The 18,532-nt window shown below is 36.5% G+C and overlaps 1 protein-coding gene across 5 annotated transcripts in view; it reads left to right on the top strand.

The window, feature by feature from the left end:
• The window catches only part of LOC149535537 (DNA-directed RNA polymerases II, IV and V subunit 8B-like), a 98,688-nt gene extending 80,412 nt beyond the window's left edge, over window positions 1-18,276 (top strand). For all 5 annotated transcript variants that reach the window (XM_089803186.1, XM_089803189.1, XM_089803188.1 and 2 more), the window contains 2 exons: window positions 17,655-17,765; window positions 17,933-18,276. In XM_089803186.1, the coding sequence (XP_089659312.1) occupies window positions 17,655-17,765; window position 17,933 (112 nt within the window). In that variant the 3' untranslated portion in view covers window positions 17,934-18,276. The remainder of the gene's footprint in view (window positions 1-17,654; window positions 17,766-17,932) is intronic.
• Window positions 18,277-18,532: the final 256 nt, after the last annotated feature.

Here is an 18,532-nt window from a genome sequence, read left to right as displayed (position 1 = left end):
TATCCTACCCAAGAAGAAGGAGAATTTCCAACTTGGGCTAACATCAAATGATCTTCTAATATAGTTCTACCCTTTTCTTTCATCTTTTTAGCCAAAGCGATGAACTTGGCTAGCTTGTCGTTGACTTCCTTCATGGGAGGGCAAGGTGTATGTTTCATCTTGAGCTTAGCTGAATTCATCACGTTGCTCACTGCTTGCAGTGTTTTCTCATGATCCTTCTCATATTCTTTCGCGTATCCGATAAAGGCATTGAGGGAGGCAAGGGTGCCCAAATGTTTCTTCTCGATGGCAACCTTCCCCAACTCATCCAATCTTGATCCAAATTCTATCTCATTGATGTTCTCCTCTTTGATATCTTCAAAATCGAGTGCAGCCCCAACATTGCTCATCATGGTTGAAATGGAAGTGTCAATGCTTGGGTTGTGCTGTGCAATCTCATTCCGTACCTCTTCAAGTATTCTTGATTTGATAGTCAAGGTAACAAACCAAGACTCCACTGTACTCAATCATCCTTCATCTACCGACTTGGCTTTTTCCAAATGTTTCTTCGGTAGCTCAATGAATGCTTGTAGCTTGGGAATGGCTAAGTCCTTGATTGGAAGGAAATCCTTCCACTCACCTTCAAATGTTTTGAATCTCTCTAATAACCACTAATGACTTGAATGTCGAGACAAAGGAAGGAAAGAAATTTCTCCCATCTTGGATTGTATCATGGACCCAATCCTTGACTTCACGCAGCTAAGCCGATATCTCTTCTGTGTTGCTCCCACTATCTTGAGGAAGGGCTGCTTGGTGCAACTATTGGATAGGCTGGCAATCTCTCCAATACTTGTTTTCGACCTCCAACTGTACAATCCTTTTGTATGCTTTCCTCAACCTTTCTCTGATTGAAATGATGCCTTCCTCGATCTCGTCACATTCCATGTCATTTGTGATTCTTCCCAAGTTATGCTCTACTATCTCATCTTCTTGAGCCACAATCTCATCCAATGCATTGTTAACTGGTGGTATAGCAATTTGAAACTTTCGGTGATCATCATTGTCGCTCTTGATTATCTTTGCCACCGTTTTTGCAATTTGTCTCTGGTTCTCGCTATCACCTCTTTCTACTAATCCTTGGATATCTTCAACTGTTCAGGTAGTCACTGCGTTGCCTCCCCAAATTTGGATTTGGTTCGATTAGCAAAGCATCGCCAATGGCCTCGGGCGCCTGGCTCACTTCCTCAATATCAATTGGTCGATCCTCTTCTTCACTAGTGACTGTCACGTCTTCTTGACGTTGGTTCTCCGAGAGAGGAGAGTACTCGGTGCTATCACTGTAACCGCTTGATTTTGAATTAGAGCTCACCTCTACCGCGACCCCTTGTCCACTTGTATTATCTTCTTGGCCTCTAGCCTCAATTATGCTCTGCCTTGACGGTGCTGCCTTCTATTTCTTTGTTGGAGGTTCTTGATGTTCTTTTCCTTTCTCAACCTCCAAACCTCTCTTCTTGCTTTTAACTGTTCCTTTTTGCTGGCTACTTCCTTCACCCTTCTGTCCAATCGATTCCGTTGGACCTTCTTTCTGTCCAATCCACAGCTTGGTGCGCAAATTGACTGTCCCTGTAACTGCCTCCAAGGAAGGATCCTGATGATCATCCCAATCCATTGGATTCAACTCCATTCCATCCATTGTATTGTAATCTTTTCTCAACACATTTTCATCATCTTCCAGTTGATCAGGAATATCAAGGCCTCTCCATCTAATTGTCCTCATCATGTTCACTAACAATCTTGAGAAAGCTAGCTTTCTCATGTGAAAGTCATCCCGTGCATTGATCTAGAAATCTTCTATAGTAGGAACACGTTTAAATGTATTTCCGTGAGATGCCTGGTAAGACCATTAGGATCAACTAGATGATACCATTCTAATTCTTTCTCCGCAGCTGCAAAGGCGACAGGATTGGGGCAACTATCATTGCCAATTCGAAATGATGAGGAGGTAATCCCTGTCTCACCTTTGAGTTTCATCATTCTGTCATAATGCTCAAGTTGCCTAGCCATTTCCATCAAAACTACCTTATCGGGTGGGTACCCTGGAAGTCTCTAGGGGCATACTGTGCTTCCTGCTACTCTAATATAAGTGAATTGTGGAAACTGGATGAACCAACTCCCATGCTTCTTGACTTTTGCTTCTCTCTCTGATGAAAGCCTCTTAGAAGGTGTCCCTTGTAATCTCCTTATTGTCTTCATGGCAAAGGCGTCACAAAATATTTTATAGTCTTTGTTGTTGTGCAAGTGAAGCTGTGGATAGCACTCGTGCACCAAACATTGCCCCGGCCCATTTCCAATCACTCCTAAAGCCTTAAGTCTAGGATTTTCATATAATCTTGCAATCAGATAGAATAGATAGGATTGCTTTTGATTTTGCATGGTCGTAAGTTGCAATTCTAAATTCTTGCTTATGATCCTGGCCCAATCAAATCTTCTTTTTCCCTTTTCAATTTCATCAATAAAGAAGTAAGTCCAATTTTTGAATTGCATACCTTGAGCTAAGCCCATGATCCGACAAAGAAGCACAATGAGATTGCAATATTCTGATTTGAAATTTGACACGATGAGCCTTGATGATTTGGTAACTCCCTTCTTGCCCTCGTGTAGCCAATCCTGCTTTAGATGTGTTGGTTATCAAAATTGCTAGTTAGAAACCTACGAGCCTTGCCTGCTCGATGTTGGGTATCTAACTGATTTTGGCCAATTTGATAGGATTGATTCAAATCCTCTGCGCTTTTGGTTCCGTTGGACCAAGGCCTGTTAACTCAAATCCAGAACTCGGATGCAAGATGATTTATAGCATATTATAACATAAAAACAAACTCGTCAACTGGCAAGTGTCAAGGAAACTTTCTGGATTGTGATAAATAACTATTTCAAGCTTTGATTACTTAAGATTTGTGTATTTGCTGAAAGAAAATGGTTAAAACGAATTACTATTATGAATAATGTCCAATCTCTTTCAAAAGAAAAAGTTAAAAAATTGCTAGCATATGAGTTGAAAATCATGAATGGATTAATGATCAATGCCAAATTTTAATGGGTAATAGAGTCAAGCGTATATTTCTTATTTACAACATAATGATATTAATGATATTATATTTGTTAATAACTTAATTATTACGATGCCACAAATTATTACACGTTTGCATATTTAGACTAGTCTGCAATGATTTAACCTTTCTTTTGGACACAACAGATACAAATAGAGGAAAGATTATATCCTGCAATATTCGTATTTATCAAATCTGAAGAGCAGCAAACAATTCAATTTACTTATCGAAATACTAAATTATAGACAAATAATCATCAAAATCATAAAGGACAAGTTATACAACTTCTGACTCTAAAACAAATAAAATTCTTACTGATTTTATTGCTGGAATAGTTCGTATTGAAGAGTCTCAAATTCATTGGAGCTCTATCCAATACAACTCAATCACAGACAACTTTAATTTTTACGCTCAACAATCTTCAGTCTTCAATTGCTTTGCTCAATATTTCAACAATTTCTCCTTGAAGAGATTTGATATGTATACTCGAAAAAAATATTGTAGAGAACTTTATAACGTGGGCTGTCTGTATTTTCTCCAAACCATTTCCTACGCCTTATACTTATAGAAGATGAAAAGGTGGTTATAAAAAGTCACCCCTCTTCACATTACCTAATCGGGCTTCTACTAAACAATTTGTGAAGTTAATATTTGCCCATAACAATACATATAATCGCTGCTTTCTTCATAATAAGACCTTTGCTTAAAAAATTCCAACTACAAATTAAAGCATTAATCAGCTGCTTATATCTTAAATATACGATGGAACTTTAGGAAGTCGTTGCAGAATATTTCAATGATCTGCATCACAGGATTCTCCTTTTTCCTTCACTTGATTTCTTCCACGAGTATCATGCTGCTAATCCATTGGGAACCTTCGGGATTGTGTCTTTCGGTTGGAGGTGCATCCTTTTAGTATCATATCCAAGACCATCCACTTATAAGAACTACTCCAGGACTCCTCTCCGTGCACGCATTCATGCCCTTATCCGCACAGACGGCATCCTTCATACCTTCCCGAGCACTATCTAACCTTCATGGCAGATGCTTCTGAAATTGGTGGACTGATAATTGAAACTCTATTTTCACTGCGACTATTATCCTGATTGCCTTTTGTGATCGTGTCCTCAAAGAGCCTTCCTGGTTTCTCACACGTTTGCTGCTCATGCCCTCTCTTTGATCGCGAATCCTTAACTTGCAACAAAAATGAAAAAACATAAGATATATGTCACAAATATTCCGTTTGCTGTGATAAGGGCTCTTTGACAGATTGCAATGTCTTGAATTTCATAATGCGATTTGAGTCGCTGTTTGCTGATGATAAAAACATGATGACACGGCTTTACACGGCTATCACCTCAACTTCCACAGCCAAAAACCTAGATTCCGCTTCATGGCGTAAAAACTTCTAATGTCAATTTTTGAGAAGAAAAAGCGCTTGAAATTGCACAGGTGATAAAGCCGCATTTGGGAACACCATTGTTGGAAGAGCAATAGGCATCCAGTCCTTCAAAACACCAGCCACTCTAGAAGTGACCGCTCCAGTTCTACCAATGGCCGGAAATATGAAGATGGGCAGCATTGTCAAACCACAAACTCAATGCAAAGAAAGCATTGATCGGAACAACACATGTTGCATATACTTCAAATGTCATTTTGACTGGTGTGGCAACCCTGAGAACACGATCAATTGCTCCAGAAAATCCTTGTGAATCAAGGTGTGTGTTATTGGAAATGTAAAGTTGAAATGCTATGTTGATAGCACCCACTTATTATACAGAATAACGCTAGATGAAAGTGAGATGTGTATGAGAAGGTACAGATAGGTTAATGACAACATTGTGAAGAACCACTGCTTAACTCAGAAAACAATCTTAAAATTATTTGATATAATAAGTCACTCAAATCAGAAATATTGTCCTATGTGCAAAGCATCTGCCAACTTTAGTCATATGAAGATAGTTCACTGCACGTTAGCAACCCAACTAGATGGTACCACGTAGATTTAATGGCTTGTAACAATGAGAAATCCTTCTTCAGTTGAAGGTAAGAAAACAATTTTGTATTGATAAACTCATAGATGGACAGAAAATATTCAACAGGCACTTGGATCCCATCACATTTGATTCACAGGTGGCTGCTCTGTTACCACTCAACATCGCAGAAAATAAATTGACAAGGATCCCAATGTCAGATATGCATTTATGGCATATGCTGTATGCTGAAAACTCCTCTTATAAAATCTGGAACTGCTGTTGTTAGTTCAAACCTGAATATACATGAACATACAACCCATGCGTACAAATTGACTTCAGAATCCTGGGTTCCATCAGTGGCTCTTGCTGGGGACGTATGCTGCTTGTGGGGCATAGCGAGATCTTAGTTATCTCTAGAGGAGCAGACCTGCCAAAAGATTAAGTGCAATCAGTTCATGGAATAGTACATATACAAACATAAATAGCAAAACAAAATAAAAATACAAAGAAAAAGAAATAGCACTCCCTTGTTCATGCTCATTGAAACAATGGCTTAAGGTACTAGTAGTCCATGGACTGGGAAATCCTGCATGCCACCATCTATATCCTGCAAAAAATAAGATTGTTCTCCAGCATAGGCATGGTAATCCTTAAAAAGTTGAGGCCAGTAGTAACCTGCTCGTAATATCTTATGTGCTGTAGTCCTGGCTGAGAAATGACCACTGCAAACCCCTTCATGCATTTCTTTGAGAATAACTGCTGATTGGGCCACATCTAAACAAAATAACAGAATTCCATTCTGATTTTTCCAATATAAATCTCCCTGAATTAAAACATATTTTGCAGCTTGTAACTTAATCGTTCTTTTCTGATTTTCATTCAAATCATCTCTACATTTAGTATGCTGCAAATAATACACTATATCTGTGTACCAAGGGCATCTCCCAATACTAACTTTAGTATGATCATCATCAATTTGATTTACTTGAACAACCTCTAAATTTGATTCAGCCATAAGCTTAGCCAGTCCCTGCCCCCTAACTAAATTTGTGATTTGAATGTCTATATTAAATTCTTGGATTTGATTTATCCAACGACATCGTCTCCCAGTAGTTTCAGACTGTCTAAATATATCCTTAATGGCAGCATTCAGAACATAAGCAATGACCTCAGCTCCGACTAAATAAGGTCTAAAGGATTTAACCGCCTTAACAAGAGCATAAGCCTGTTTTTCATTTATGTCATAATTTAGTTCAGCCACTTGCAAACTCTTGCTAAAGAATGCAATTGGCTGTTCATGCCCCTCATCGTTCTTTTGTAGCATAATTGCTGCTAAAGTATGGTAAGAAGCAAATGAAAATAATTGGAATGACTTCTTAAAATCAGGAGATTTCAGAACTGGAGCCTCTTTTATAGCTTGCTTTATCTTAGCGAACGCTTCTACAGCCTCATTATCCCAAGCGATCTTTGCTCCCTTTTTAAGCATCCTAGCAATAGGTTTAATGATCTCAACACAATTAGAAACAAATCTTCTCACAAAGTTGATTTGTCTGAAGAACGATTGGATTCCCTTAGTTGTTTTAGGTATTTGAATATTGTCGATAGTTGCTACCCTCTCTGGATCAATTCTTACCCCTTAGAGACAATATGGCCTAAAAGTTTTCCTTCAGTGACCCCAAATTGACACTTTTTAGGGTTTAAAGAAATTCCAAATTCAAGGGCTCTTATGAAAATCTTCTCTAAATGCTTACAATGATCTTCTGCTTTATTAGAATAAGTGGTAAGGTCATCTTGGTAGACAACCATGATTAAATCAATTAATCGATTGAAAGCAACATCCATTTCCCTTTGAAACGTAGCTCCCGCATTCATTAGCCCAAAAGGCATCCTAGCGTAGACGTAAGTACCCCAAGGTGTTGTGAAAGCAGTCTTATACTGTTCAGATTTTTTAACTTTAACTTGATTATAACTCGAGAATCCGTCCATCATAGATAATAGTTCATTACCAGTTACCTTTTGCAGTAAAATTTCCATATTAGGTAATGCATAATTATCTTTAAGAGAAGATATATTCAAATTTCTGAAATCTATACATAATTGTATGTCACCATTCTTCTTTCTTACTGGAACTAAATTCGAAACCCATGTAGAGTGCCTAATAGGTTTAATAATTCCGGCATCTCTTGACTTAATGAGTTTATCTTTCATTTTTGGAGCTAAGGTTGGATTTATTGGACGTTGTCTCTGTCTAAATGGTTTTGCATCAAGTGTTAGAGGTATTTCATGTTGAAACAAGTCTTCACTATATGCTTTAAGTTCATCATAACTCCAAGCAAAGACATGTCTATATTTTCTTAACAGAGCAATTAAGTCAGCCCTTATCTTGGATGATAATTTCTTTCCTATCTAAACCTTCTTAGGAGAACTTTCACTTCCTAAATTTATCTCTTCAATGTCATTTTGGATCTTAGTGGATTTGCTGTTTTTTGTGCTCTGCCTTTCATCAAAGATTCTCTCCAAGGCTACTAATCCCCTAGGTATTTTATTCGTTTTTAATTGCACTATTTCCTTTCCAAATAATGTTTCCTTACCATCTTTTTCTTCTACCCACCCATTCCAATCGATGAACTGATTTTCATAATCCTCTTGGCAAGTTAAAAATTTAATAATATCTTTATCATCTTCAAAAACTTGCCAATTTCAAACATTGTCTGGTATCGAAGGTCTGCTTTTCATTTCAACCTAAATAACCTCATCGAATGAGATATCTATTTGCCTAATAGCCATGTTTGCCATTATATCAGCTAAGTAATTAACTAACCTATCAATCCATTTAATCGAAAAGGCATCAAAGAATTCTAACAAATCCCACACATATTTCCGATATTGTTTTAATCGTGGGTTCCTTGTTGAAAACCTATGCCTAATTTGTGAAACAATTAGATCTGAATCCCCTAAGACAGTAAGTAGTTTAATCCCATAAGCCTTTGTGATATCAAGACCAATAATTAACGCCTCATATTTAGCAATGTTATTAGTACATTCAAAATTTAACAACAAAGAAAATTTAAAGTTTTACCTGATGGTGAAATAAATATAACGCCAGCCCCATTTCCTTCCTTACTACAAGCACCATCAAAGAACATTTGCCAAATGTCATTACAATCTTCTTTTACATAAATTGAAATTGGATTAACAATTCTAGAGGTAGGTTTAGTTATGCTTACTTGGAAGTTATCCATGTCAGAATGGAAAAAGTTAACTTCAGGATCCAGAATATAATCCTCAACCAAATAGTATGATTGGGGTTCTCTTTTAATTCTGATTTTCTTCCCCCCTACAGGTATGGTAGCATAAGACAAATCCAACTGCACATGACCACCAACCAAATTCGACCATTGTCTAGATAACAACATGCCATAACTTGCTGATATCTCGACTACTGTAATGTCAGTTCTATATGATATATGTGGAAATGATGGAAAACGAAATTCAACATTTTTAATCATTCCAACTATAGGTACAGATCTATTATCCATGGCATAGCATTTACCAAAGGGAGTATCAATTTTGAGACCTATTTCTTTCATTACATTAGCAGACATGATATTGACTGCTGTGCCAGAATCAATCATACAATTCTTTATCAACAACATTAAATAAAACGGGTCTACTTGGTTTGACTTTTTATTGAATGTTGTTTCTAAATATACAATAGGTGACTCTTCGCTATTTCTAACATCATCCTTATTATTAATAACTTGCACACTAGATAATATCTTCAAAGTCTCGTCTCTGTAATCAGAAAATTTCATCATTTCCATTAGAGGCATGGTGATTTTTAACTGAGATAAAACATGACTCATAAAACTATGACAATTAGATATTTGCTTACCATTAGTTTGCATGATTGGTTGTTTGGTCATCCTATAAAATTGATTACTTTTTTTTTGCTTGGCTTGAGCTTGATTACCAGGCTTTTTAGATGCTTCAATCTGCTGTTGATTTTTTGCGAATATACCAACGGGACTACCTTGATCAGTATTACCGTCCTTATTCCTTCTTTGGTAAGTGTGTTTAGCATGTTCTACTGTTGCAATAGTATAAGCTCTTCTTTCTTTTGCCGTTAATCTGCGAAAAGTAGGTGTATCCTCCTCATTCGAAAACACCTGTTGAACACACCGCTGTTGATTAGAGCCCTTGTGATAACAATCAACATTTTGGTCTTCATCCGTAGAGTCATCTTCATCTCTTCCCCACAATGGTTCTAATGATATAGTGTTGACTGTGGGTTTCTCTTCATTTTCTTGATTTTCTTCCTCAAAAACAGCTTGCGCAACAATACAATGTTTAGGATCATGGGGCAACTTGCAAGCATCACACCATGGGCCATCATCAACGATGTTGACTTTCTTTAAAGGGTCGGGGGTGTCCTTAGTATAACTTGGTTTTTCAGGTTTCCCATTTTTCCAATTTGTATTGTAGGGCATATCCTGGAGCCTTACCCTATCATTTCTGTGAAAAGGTGTTCTTTCATTTCTATTTGTTTTGACCTTTATTTCCTTTAACATATCCATTATTTCTTTTAGTTCACCTACTTAAGGTTTTTAGGATTGTATAAGTTTGGATCATCCCTCTTGTTGATTCTTCCAGCTGCTTTTTATTTTATTTTCAATTGTCATGGCAAGTTTGAAAGCTTGGGGCAGCGAGGAAGGTCTTTGAGATCTTATTTCATAGTGAGTTTTATTATCAAAAGCACTTAAGTAAAAATCAATCAAAAATGAATCCACCGGCCTAGTTTCCCTCGAGTCCTGTTGAGAACTTTGTTAAATCTTTTGTTGAGTTCTGATATTGATTCATTTGAGTTTTTTTTAATGCTTGTTAATTCATGTGATGCTAAGGATGTATCATTGTGGTCACCAAACTGCTCAATAAACTGATCAGCGAAATCACACCATCCAGAAATGGATCCATCCGACAAACTTCTATACCATTCGGCAGCATCCTTGGTTAATGATTGAACAAAAAGTTTCATGAATACATCTTCATGGTCTTCCTCAAAATCCTCAATCACATTCTTTAGATTAATTACATGTCTTTCAGCTGATTTTGTTCCACTTCCTAAAAATTTAGGAATAGCATTCCTTAAGTCATTTGATATAGGATTCGGATATCCTCTAATCCCACTGAAATCAAGCTGTCTATATCTTTCAATTGCCATAGGTTTCCTTATTACTTGATTTCTATTACCCTGATTTTGCATCATATGTCTCTGGATGTTTTGATTATTATTACTTTGATTCAGCCCATAAGGTTGTCTAATGTTTCCACCATTTTGCTGAATTCCTTTATTATGTTGCCCATTGTTCCATGCCTGTTGATTGTTATGTCTGTTAAAATTATTATTTTGATTTCTATCTCTTTTGTTCTCATATAATGGATTGTCATGACTAGTAGCAAACTGTGCCTCCAAATTCTTTCTATGAGGCGGGTTGTACTTTGGTGGTGTATTTTGATCAGACCTTTCTCCCCTCCATCTATTAGAGTTTTTTTCATTACAAGCTTTTTTAGGTGGGAAAGTAATAAGATCTTTTGATATTCCTATTTTTGCAAGGATATCATCCGGCTGCATTTTTAATGTCTTAACCAATATTGCACTATTACCGTTTGTAGTTTCAACCATCTTCTTTATTATCATATCCATTGCATTATTTGCTCTTGTTCTTCATCATCCTCAATACAAGTTATCTCGCATTTTGGCTCTTCATCAACCCTAGGGATATGAAAAAATGGATTACAATTTTCCTCATCCTTTTCAGGAATGTTATGACTTGACTCACATATTTCGGGTTGTTTGTTGGTCCTTTCTTGAAAGTTTCTATGTCCTGTGTGAAACATTTTTGTCTTTTGATTTTTACTTTTCTTATTTCTTGGTTTTTTCTCAAAAGTTAGTTGTGCAAGTCTTTTAGGTCGGGGATTTACTGATCTTCTACCCCACATACACTTCAATAGCAAACAATTGATGTTCAGAATATAATATCTAAACAAGATAAAGTCGCCACTTTCTCTTAAGAAAGAAATGAAAATCTAAGTTCTTTATCCAGCTATTGCCAATAACTCGAGAACAATTTGTTGAAAGTAAAAACATAATTTTTTGTCTTACTTGCTTTCAAGAATTTACGTGAAGTGTAGACAACTTAGATTAAGCCAAAACCTAAGACTTTTGAACACAACTAGAAATCTCAAGAAAAAACTTGTAAATTTTACTCAAATGCTGATAAGAAACTTGAATATTAGAATCTGAAAATTATAAAACAGCAAATGGAAATACTAAAAGAAAGCCTACTAATACTTTTACGCTTGTAGTGAATACTTAAAACAAACAAAATTAGAGAACTCACCACAAGACTTATGTTTAAATGAAACTCTAGATTGGTCTTGGAGTAAGTAAATCTTACGTGCGACTTCGCCAACAGAGTCGCCAATCTGTTGGTTATCAAAATCGCTGGTTAGAAACCTATGAGCCTTGCCTGCTCGATGCTGGGTATCTAACTGATTTTGGCCAACTTGACAGGATTGATTCAAACCCTCTGCGCTTTTGGTTCCGCTGGACCAAGGCCTGTTTACCCAAATCCAAAACTCGGATGCAAGATGATTTATAGCGGATTATAACATAAAAACAAACTCCTCAATTGGCAAGTGTCAAGAAAACTTTCTGGATTGTGATAAATAACTATTTCAAGCTTTGATTACTTAAGATTTGTGTATTTGCTGAAAGAAAAAGGTTAAAACGAATTACTATTATGAATAATATTCAATCTCTTTCAAAAGAAAAAGTTCAAAAATTGCCAGCATATGAGTTGAAAATCATGAACGAATTAATGATCGGTGCCAAATTTTAATGGGTAATAGAGTCAAACGTATATTTCTTATATACAACTTAATGATATTAATGATATTATATTTGTTAATAACTTAATTATTACGATGCCACGAATTATTACACCTTTGCATATTCAGACTAGTCTGCCATGATTTAACCTTTCTTTTGGACACAACAGATACAAATAGAGGAAAGATTATATCCTGCAAAAATTCGCATTTATCAAATCTGAAGAGCAGCGAACAATTCAATGTACTTATTGAAATATTAAACTATAGACAAATAATCATCAAAATCATAAGGTACAAGTTATACACCTTCTGACTCTAAAACAAATAAAATTCTTACTGATTTTATTGCTGGAATAGTTTGTACTGAAGACTCTCAAATTCGTTGGAGCTCTATCCAATACAACTCAATCACAGACAACTTTAATTTTTACCCTCAACAATCTTCAGTCTTCAACTGCTTTGCTCAATATTTCAACAATTTCTCCTTGAAGAGATTTGATAATATGTATACTCAAAAAAAAAATATTGCAGAGAACTTTATAATGTGGGCTGTCCGTATTGTCTCCAAACCATTTCCTATGGCTTATAGAAGATGAAAAGGTGCTTATAAAAAGTCACTCCTCTTCACATTACCTAATTGGGCTTCAACTAAACAATTTGTGAAGTTAATATTTACCCATAACAATACATATAATCGCTGCTTTCTTCATAATAAAACCTTTGCTTAAAAAATTCCAACTACCAATTAAAGCATTAATCAGCCGCTTATATCTTAAATATACGACGGAGCTTTAGGAAGTCGTTGCAGAATATATCAATGATCTGCATCACAGGATTCTTCTTTTTTGTTCTCCTAATTTCTTCCACGAGTATCATGCTGCTAATCCATTGGGAGCCTTTGGGATTGTGTCTTTCGGCTGGAGGTGCATCCTTTTAGCATCATATCACAAACCATCTGCTTACAGGAACTACTCCAGGACTCCTCTCCGTGCACGCATTCATGCCCTTATCCGCATAGATGGCATCCTTCATAAGACCTCGAGCACTATCTAACCTTCATGGCAGACGCTTCTGAAATTGGTGGACTGATAATTGAAACTCTGTTTTCACTGCGACTATTATCCTGATTGCCTTCTGTGATCGCATCCTCAAAGAGCCTTCTTGGTTTCTCATGCGTCCGCTGCTCATGCCCTCTCTTTGATCGTGAATCCTTGACCTGCAACAAAAATGAAAAAACATAAGATATATGTCACAAATATTCCGTTTGCTGTGATAAGGGCTCTTCAACAGATTGCAATGTCTTGAATTTCATAATGTGATTTGAGTTGCTGTTTGCTGATGATAAAAACAGGATGACACGCCTTTACACGGCTATCACCTCAACTTCCACAGCCAAAAACCTAGATTCCGCTTCATGGCGTAAAAACTTCTAATGTCAATTTTTGAGAAGAAAAAGCGCTCGAAATTGCACAGGTGATAAAGCCGCATCTGGGAACACCACTGTTGGAAGAGCAATAGGCATCCAGTCCTTCAAAACACCAGCCACTCTAGCAGTGACTGCTCTAGTTCTACCAATGCTTGGAAATATGAAGACAGGCAGTATTGTCAAACCACAAACTCGATGCAAAGAAAGCACTGATTGGAACAACACATGTTGCATATACTTCAAATGTCATTTTGATTGGTGTGGCAACCCTGAGAACACGATCAATTGCTCCAGAAAATCCCTGTGGATCAAGGTGTGTGTTATTGGAAATGGAAAGTTGAAATGCTATGTTGATAGTACCCACTTATTATATAGAATAATGCCAGATGAAAGTGAGATGTGTATGAGAAGGTACAGATAGGTTAACAACAACATTGTGAAGAACCACTGCTTAACTCAGAAAACAATCTTAAAATTATTTGATATAATAAGTCACTCAAATCAGAAATATTGTCCTATTTGCAAAGCAATTGCCAACTTCAGTCTTTTGTAAAGGTCCATACAGCTTCTTTGATGTGCAGCAATATTTCTTAGCAACACCATTCCTGCCTTTCAAATCGGACTCAATTTCACTATCAAACAAAGCAGCTGCTTTCAAAATATATTGAATATTATATCTCTTAAATCCAAATGTTCTGAGTCATCTTTTATGGCTGCTATAAGTTTCAGTATGGAATCCATGCCATCAAGTGTTACAAAATCACTCTTTGAAATATTAGACGTAGATTTAGCTGAGTCATATGAAGTAGCTCACTGCACGTTAGCAAGCTAACTGGATGGTACCACGTAGATTTAATGGCTTGTAACAATGAGAAATCCTTCTTCAGTTGAAGGTAAGATAAACAATTTCGTATTGATAAACTCATAGATGGACAGAAAATATTCAACAGGCGCTTGGATCCCATCACATTTGATTCACAGGTGGCTGCTCTGTTACCACTCAACAGCGCAGAAAATAAATTGACAAGGATCCAAATGTTAGATATGCATTTATGGCATATGCTGTATGCTGAAAACTCCTCTTATAAAATTTGGAACTGCTGTTGTTAGTTCAATTTGATCTGGATATACACGAACATACAACCCATGCGTAAAATTGACTTTAGAATCCTAGGTTCCATCAAGATGAATGAAATAAGCCTCCTGGTTGTCCTAGAGTAACTTAGCCGCCTGATCCATCATTACTACCATCATGCCTTTGTACTGGGGGATATTAAATGCTTCTTCGACCACTTGTCCGCCAATGTTGGCTAGCACTCTCTTCCCTTCATCAAAATTGATGGACTTAATAACCAAATCAAATTGGAATGCACACTCCATGGCCATTTTTGGACAAGGAAAGGTAGGAGGGAAGGCCGTTGCGTGTACAATTTCACTTCTATAAATTTTCTTTTCCATGGTGGATTGTCCTTCCTTCAATCTGTCCTTTAACTTATCATGTTTATTGTGTCGATATTGGTAGCACTTATTCGTCTCACTTTCGAGAAGAAGGTGGTCTTAGGCATTATGTCTTCCTTGTCTTTTTTGGTGTTCGTTCCCTTTGGGTTCTTGCTTTGACTAACATCTACCCTCCTAAACACTTATTTCTGTCCCTTCGTTCTAAGTGAAATGGACTACCCTTATCGATCTCCAACCTTCTTTCTATCAATGGAATCTAGCGTATTTCTACCTTGTCAAGTCCTATCTCTACACTTATCAATCTCCAACCTTTAACCTAAGGATGAGACTACCACTTATTTCTGCCTCTTTGTTATCTTAGCATGAACTACACTTATATCTCCCAACTTCAACCTAGGGTGGTCTAGCTTGTTTCTGTGTTGCCAAGTGTCCTATCACGAAATATACACTTATCTCTCCAATCTTCAACCTATCAATGGGATGATAAAGTGGTGGATGATAAATGCAAGAAGAACATAAGGGAAACGAAACCAACCAAGAACAAGGAGTAAATTCCGCTTTTAGACCAATCTTCAACTCTAAAATGAATTGAATTTACTTTAATTTTGTCGTTGCCAATAGCCGTGCTCTTTTTTGAATTTGGATCAAACCTTAGGAAATCAAGCCTCCTTGCAGAAAAATCAGAATTTCGATCTTATTGAAACTGCCCATATTTGCCCAAAAATCAGACCTCCAATCATGTATCCTCTACCAAAAGAAATTGCCCAGATCTGAAATTGAGATCGCAGCCTTAGCAAGAAAAATCAGACTTCTTAAAATCACCAAGCAAAAGGAAAGTATTCAGATCTGCTCCTTGACTCGTCTAGGGCAGAAATCTCCAATTTAATGCAAAATTTTGCAATTAAGTCCACTTTTCATTTTGCAATGCAATTTTAATTTTTTTCCAAAATAAATCATTTTCTGTAGCATCCAAAATCGATTTTTAAATCTAATTTTATTATCACAAAATTTTCCTTTTCATCGAAAAATTTAAGATTTTCCAAAACAATTAAATCTAAAGGATTTCTTTTTGAAAATGCTCAAGATTATACAATTACATCCAATTTTCAAAATTTGTCGAAGTCCAAAAAAATTGTAAATTTAACCTGCGAGGTATTGTTCTAACCATCGAAAAAATGTTGTCTTTGAAATCGTTTGGGCTAAGGATAAAATTACAAGTTCCAAAAAATCAAGTTAACACCGGGTGAAAAAATAAATCCAACCACATCCCTCCTGGCCCGAAGGCATCCAAAGTGTAAAAATTTCAAATCGAAAACTTTTGGACAACTCCAAAAAACTCGCTAAGGTGACCGAAAAAATTGCCAAAATCCACGAAAATTGGCAAGGCTTGCCCGAAAAAGGGGGTCCTCAAAAGTTTTGGGGCGATGATGTGAAAACCTCACAATAGAACTCTACCCTTCCCTGGGCCCAGCTCAAATTTGTTGCCTTAAAAAGCACGTTAAATTCGTTTGGACTCCCAATTTGATCCCTGATTTGCCCCTCCCTTTGCCTTCAAATTTAATAGTAATTCAACTTATTTCTCCAGAATTTGCCATCAACATGAGATTTACTTTTGATTTTTCATCAATATCTGCAGCCTATATGATCTTCAAGTCTAAAAATTCACCTTTCATGTGCCAAAACTTCACATACAACTCTTCCCATCATGTTCTGATTTTATCTAGGGGCTGGACGAATTTAGGAGCTAGCCGGGTATGGAGCCCAACAAAGGGTGGAAACCTGACCTCTCTTGGGGCTTTGGAGCCCCACAGAGGGTGGAATGCCACCCTCACTTCGACTACACCCAAGTATGTCTTCCCTCAACACATTAAGTACTCCCCTTAGTGGTTGCACTTGCTTTCAAGCTTTTTACATCTACAACTTTCACCAGTAGATTTGCTTTATCTGCATGCCATTTTAGTGAACAAACTGATTTCTCTCAACATACGTCATCTACAACTTGTAGTGTGCCTTAGTCTAGCTTATTGGCTTCCCCTATAATTTGAATCACAAGTGTTAATGCTTTAAGGGCTGAAAAGTTGTTGGAGGGGTGACCGGGTTATGGAATACGTGAAAGGTTAAATTCTGTCCTCTCTTGGGCTTCTGGATTTCCGAGCCCCACGAAAGGTGGAATTCCACCATCGAAATCCTCCAAGCCTTTTATCTTTCAAATCTTATTTCCAACTTGTTTTGCCCTTGTGATTTACAGGTTCTTTTTCAAGTTGTCATCTCTAATTGCAAGTAAATTTCATCATGCTATGATTTACAAAGTTGAGAACCTCATAAAGCAAGGGCGGAAATCAACCGGTTGGTTGGGTACAAGGAGCCCCAAGGATTCTAATTCATTTCATCACAAATCCATTGACTTCAATTCCACATCTTTGACTAGCTTGGCTAAGCTTTCATTCATATCACTCGTATTATCTTAATTATATATTATTATATTAAGAATATAAGGTTTTACATTATTTATTTATTAGATTCTTCTTTATTAGTATTATTTATTATTGATTATTAAATCCCATTTCAAACTGGGGATGATGTTGTTAGTGTTTTAAAGGGGGGATATGGCATTTGTTCTCTAGTATAAAGTTTAATTGTATTAGGTATAGCTATATTGTATTGCTAGAAATAATGCATCATTAATTCTATTTTCTGTCTGCTGCTTTTGGTAGCTCATTTGGGTTGTAGATTTGTACTATTGCATTGATTTTTTCTACTGGGTCAATTTGGCTTTCAATTATTTGGTTGCATATGCATTGTTCTCATTTTCAGGGAGATTTATGCCTCATATGGAGGTCTTTTGATGCTATTGAAGGGTGATCCTTCAAATGCTACCAAGTTTGAGCTGGACCAAAGATTGTTTCTTTTGATGAGGAAGGTTTGGTGAGTAGATTGACCATATTTCATGGGTAGGAATTATTGTGTGCAGATGTTATTCTCTAAATTTTAGGGCATTCTTCGATCACAAGTGCATTTGTGTATCTAAATTGATTGTTACAGTTCAAATGCTTTTTTTTTTATGTTTTGAAAATGTGGATTATTGTTTGCAGACATGATGAAGAACTATTGAAGTACAGTTTTTATACAGACGCAGAAAAGGTTTGTTTATATACACGGATCTCAAAGAATCCCACGAAGTTGAATGACATGACGAATAAATGTAATGTTATCTGAATTCGTCTGAATGTTTGTGTTGAGGAGAAACTACAAACTCTTTTTCTTAATTTGACGTTACCATGCAGTCATTTTTTTACACGCAACTGGTTATGCTATGCTGCATTTTGAGTTTTTGCTTCTAAGTGTTGGATATGAGGCTTAGTGTACATACGGACAATTGGAAATACTTTTGCATGAGAGAACTTTATATCTATAGAAAGTTTCATTAATCATTTTATCCTCTGTTGTGCATGTTTTATGTACACGTGCAGTTGGTAGTTCTTGTAACACAAGCTGTTTGTTATTATGCACCAATTTTTGATTGACTAGCAAGATGCTTACACAACCCAATGCCTTTTTATATTCCTATTTTGTTTCGCTTTTCACAAAAACAAAATCAGACATAGTTAACGAAGCCTGTCAAACCAGAGATACAACTGTGACTAAGCAGAGATTCCAACTGCATACTTTTATATAAGGCAGAATTAGTGAGA

This window comes from Cupressus sempervirens, chromosome 10 (genome assembly GCF_028749045.1).
Source record: "Cupressus sempervirens isolate cs-2001-9-10 chromosome 10, ASM2874904v1, whole genome shotgun sequence".
Taxonomy (NCBI): domain Eukaryota; kingdom Viridiplantae; phylum Streptophyta; class Pinopsida; order Cupressales; family Cupressaceae; genus Cupressus; species Cupressus sempervirens.
The sequence above is the reverse complement of the archived record's forward strand: the minus strand, read 5'-3'. Positions and strand labels throughout refer to the sequence as shown.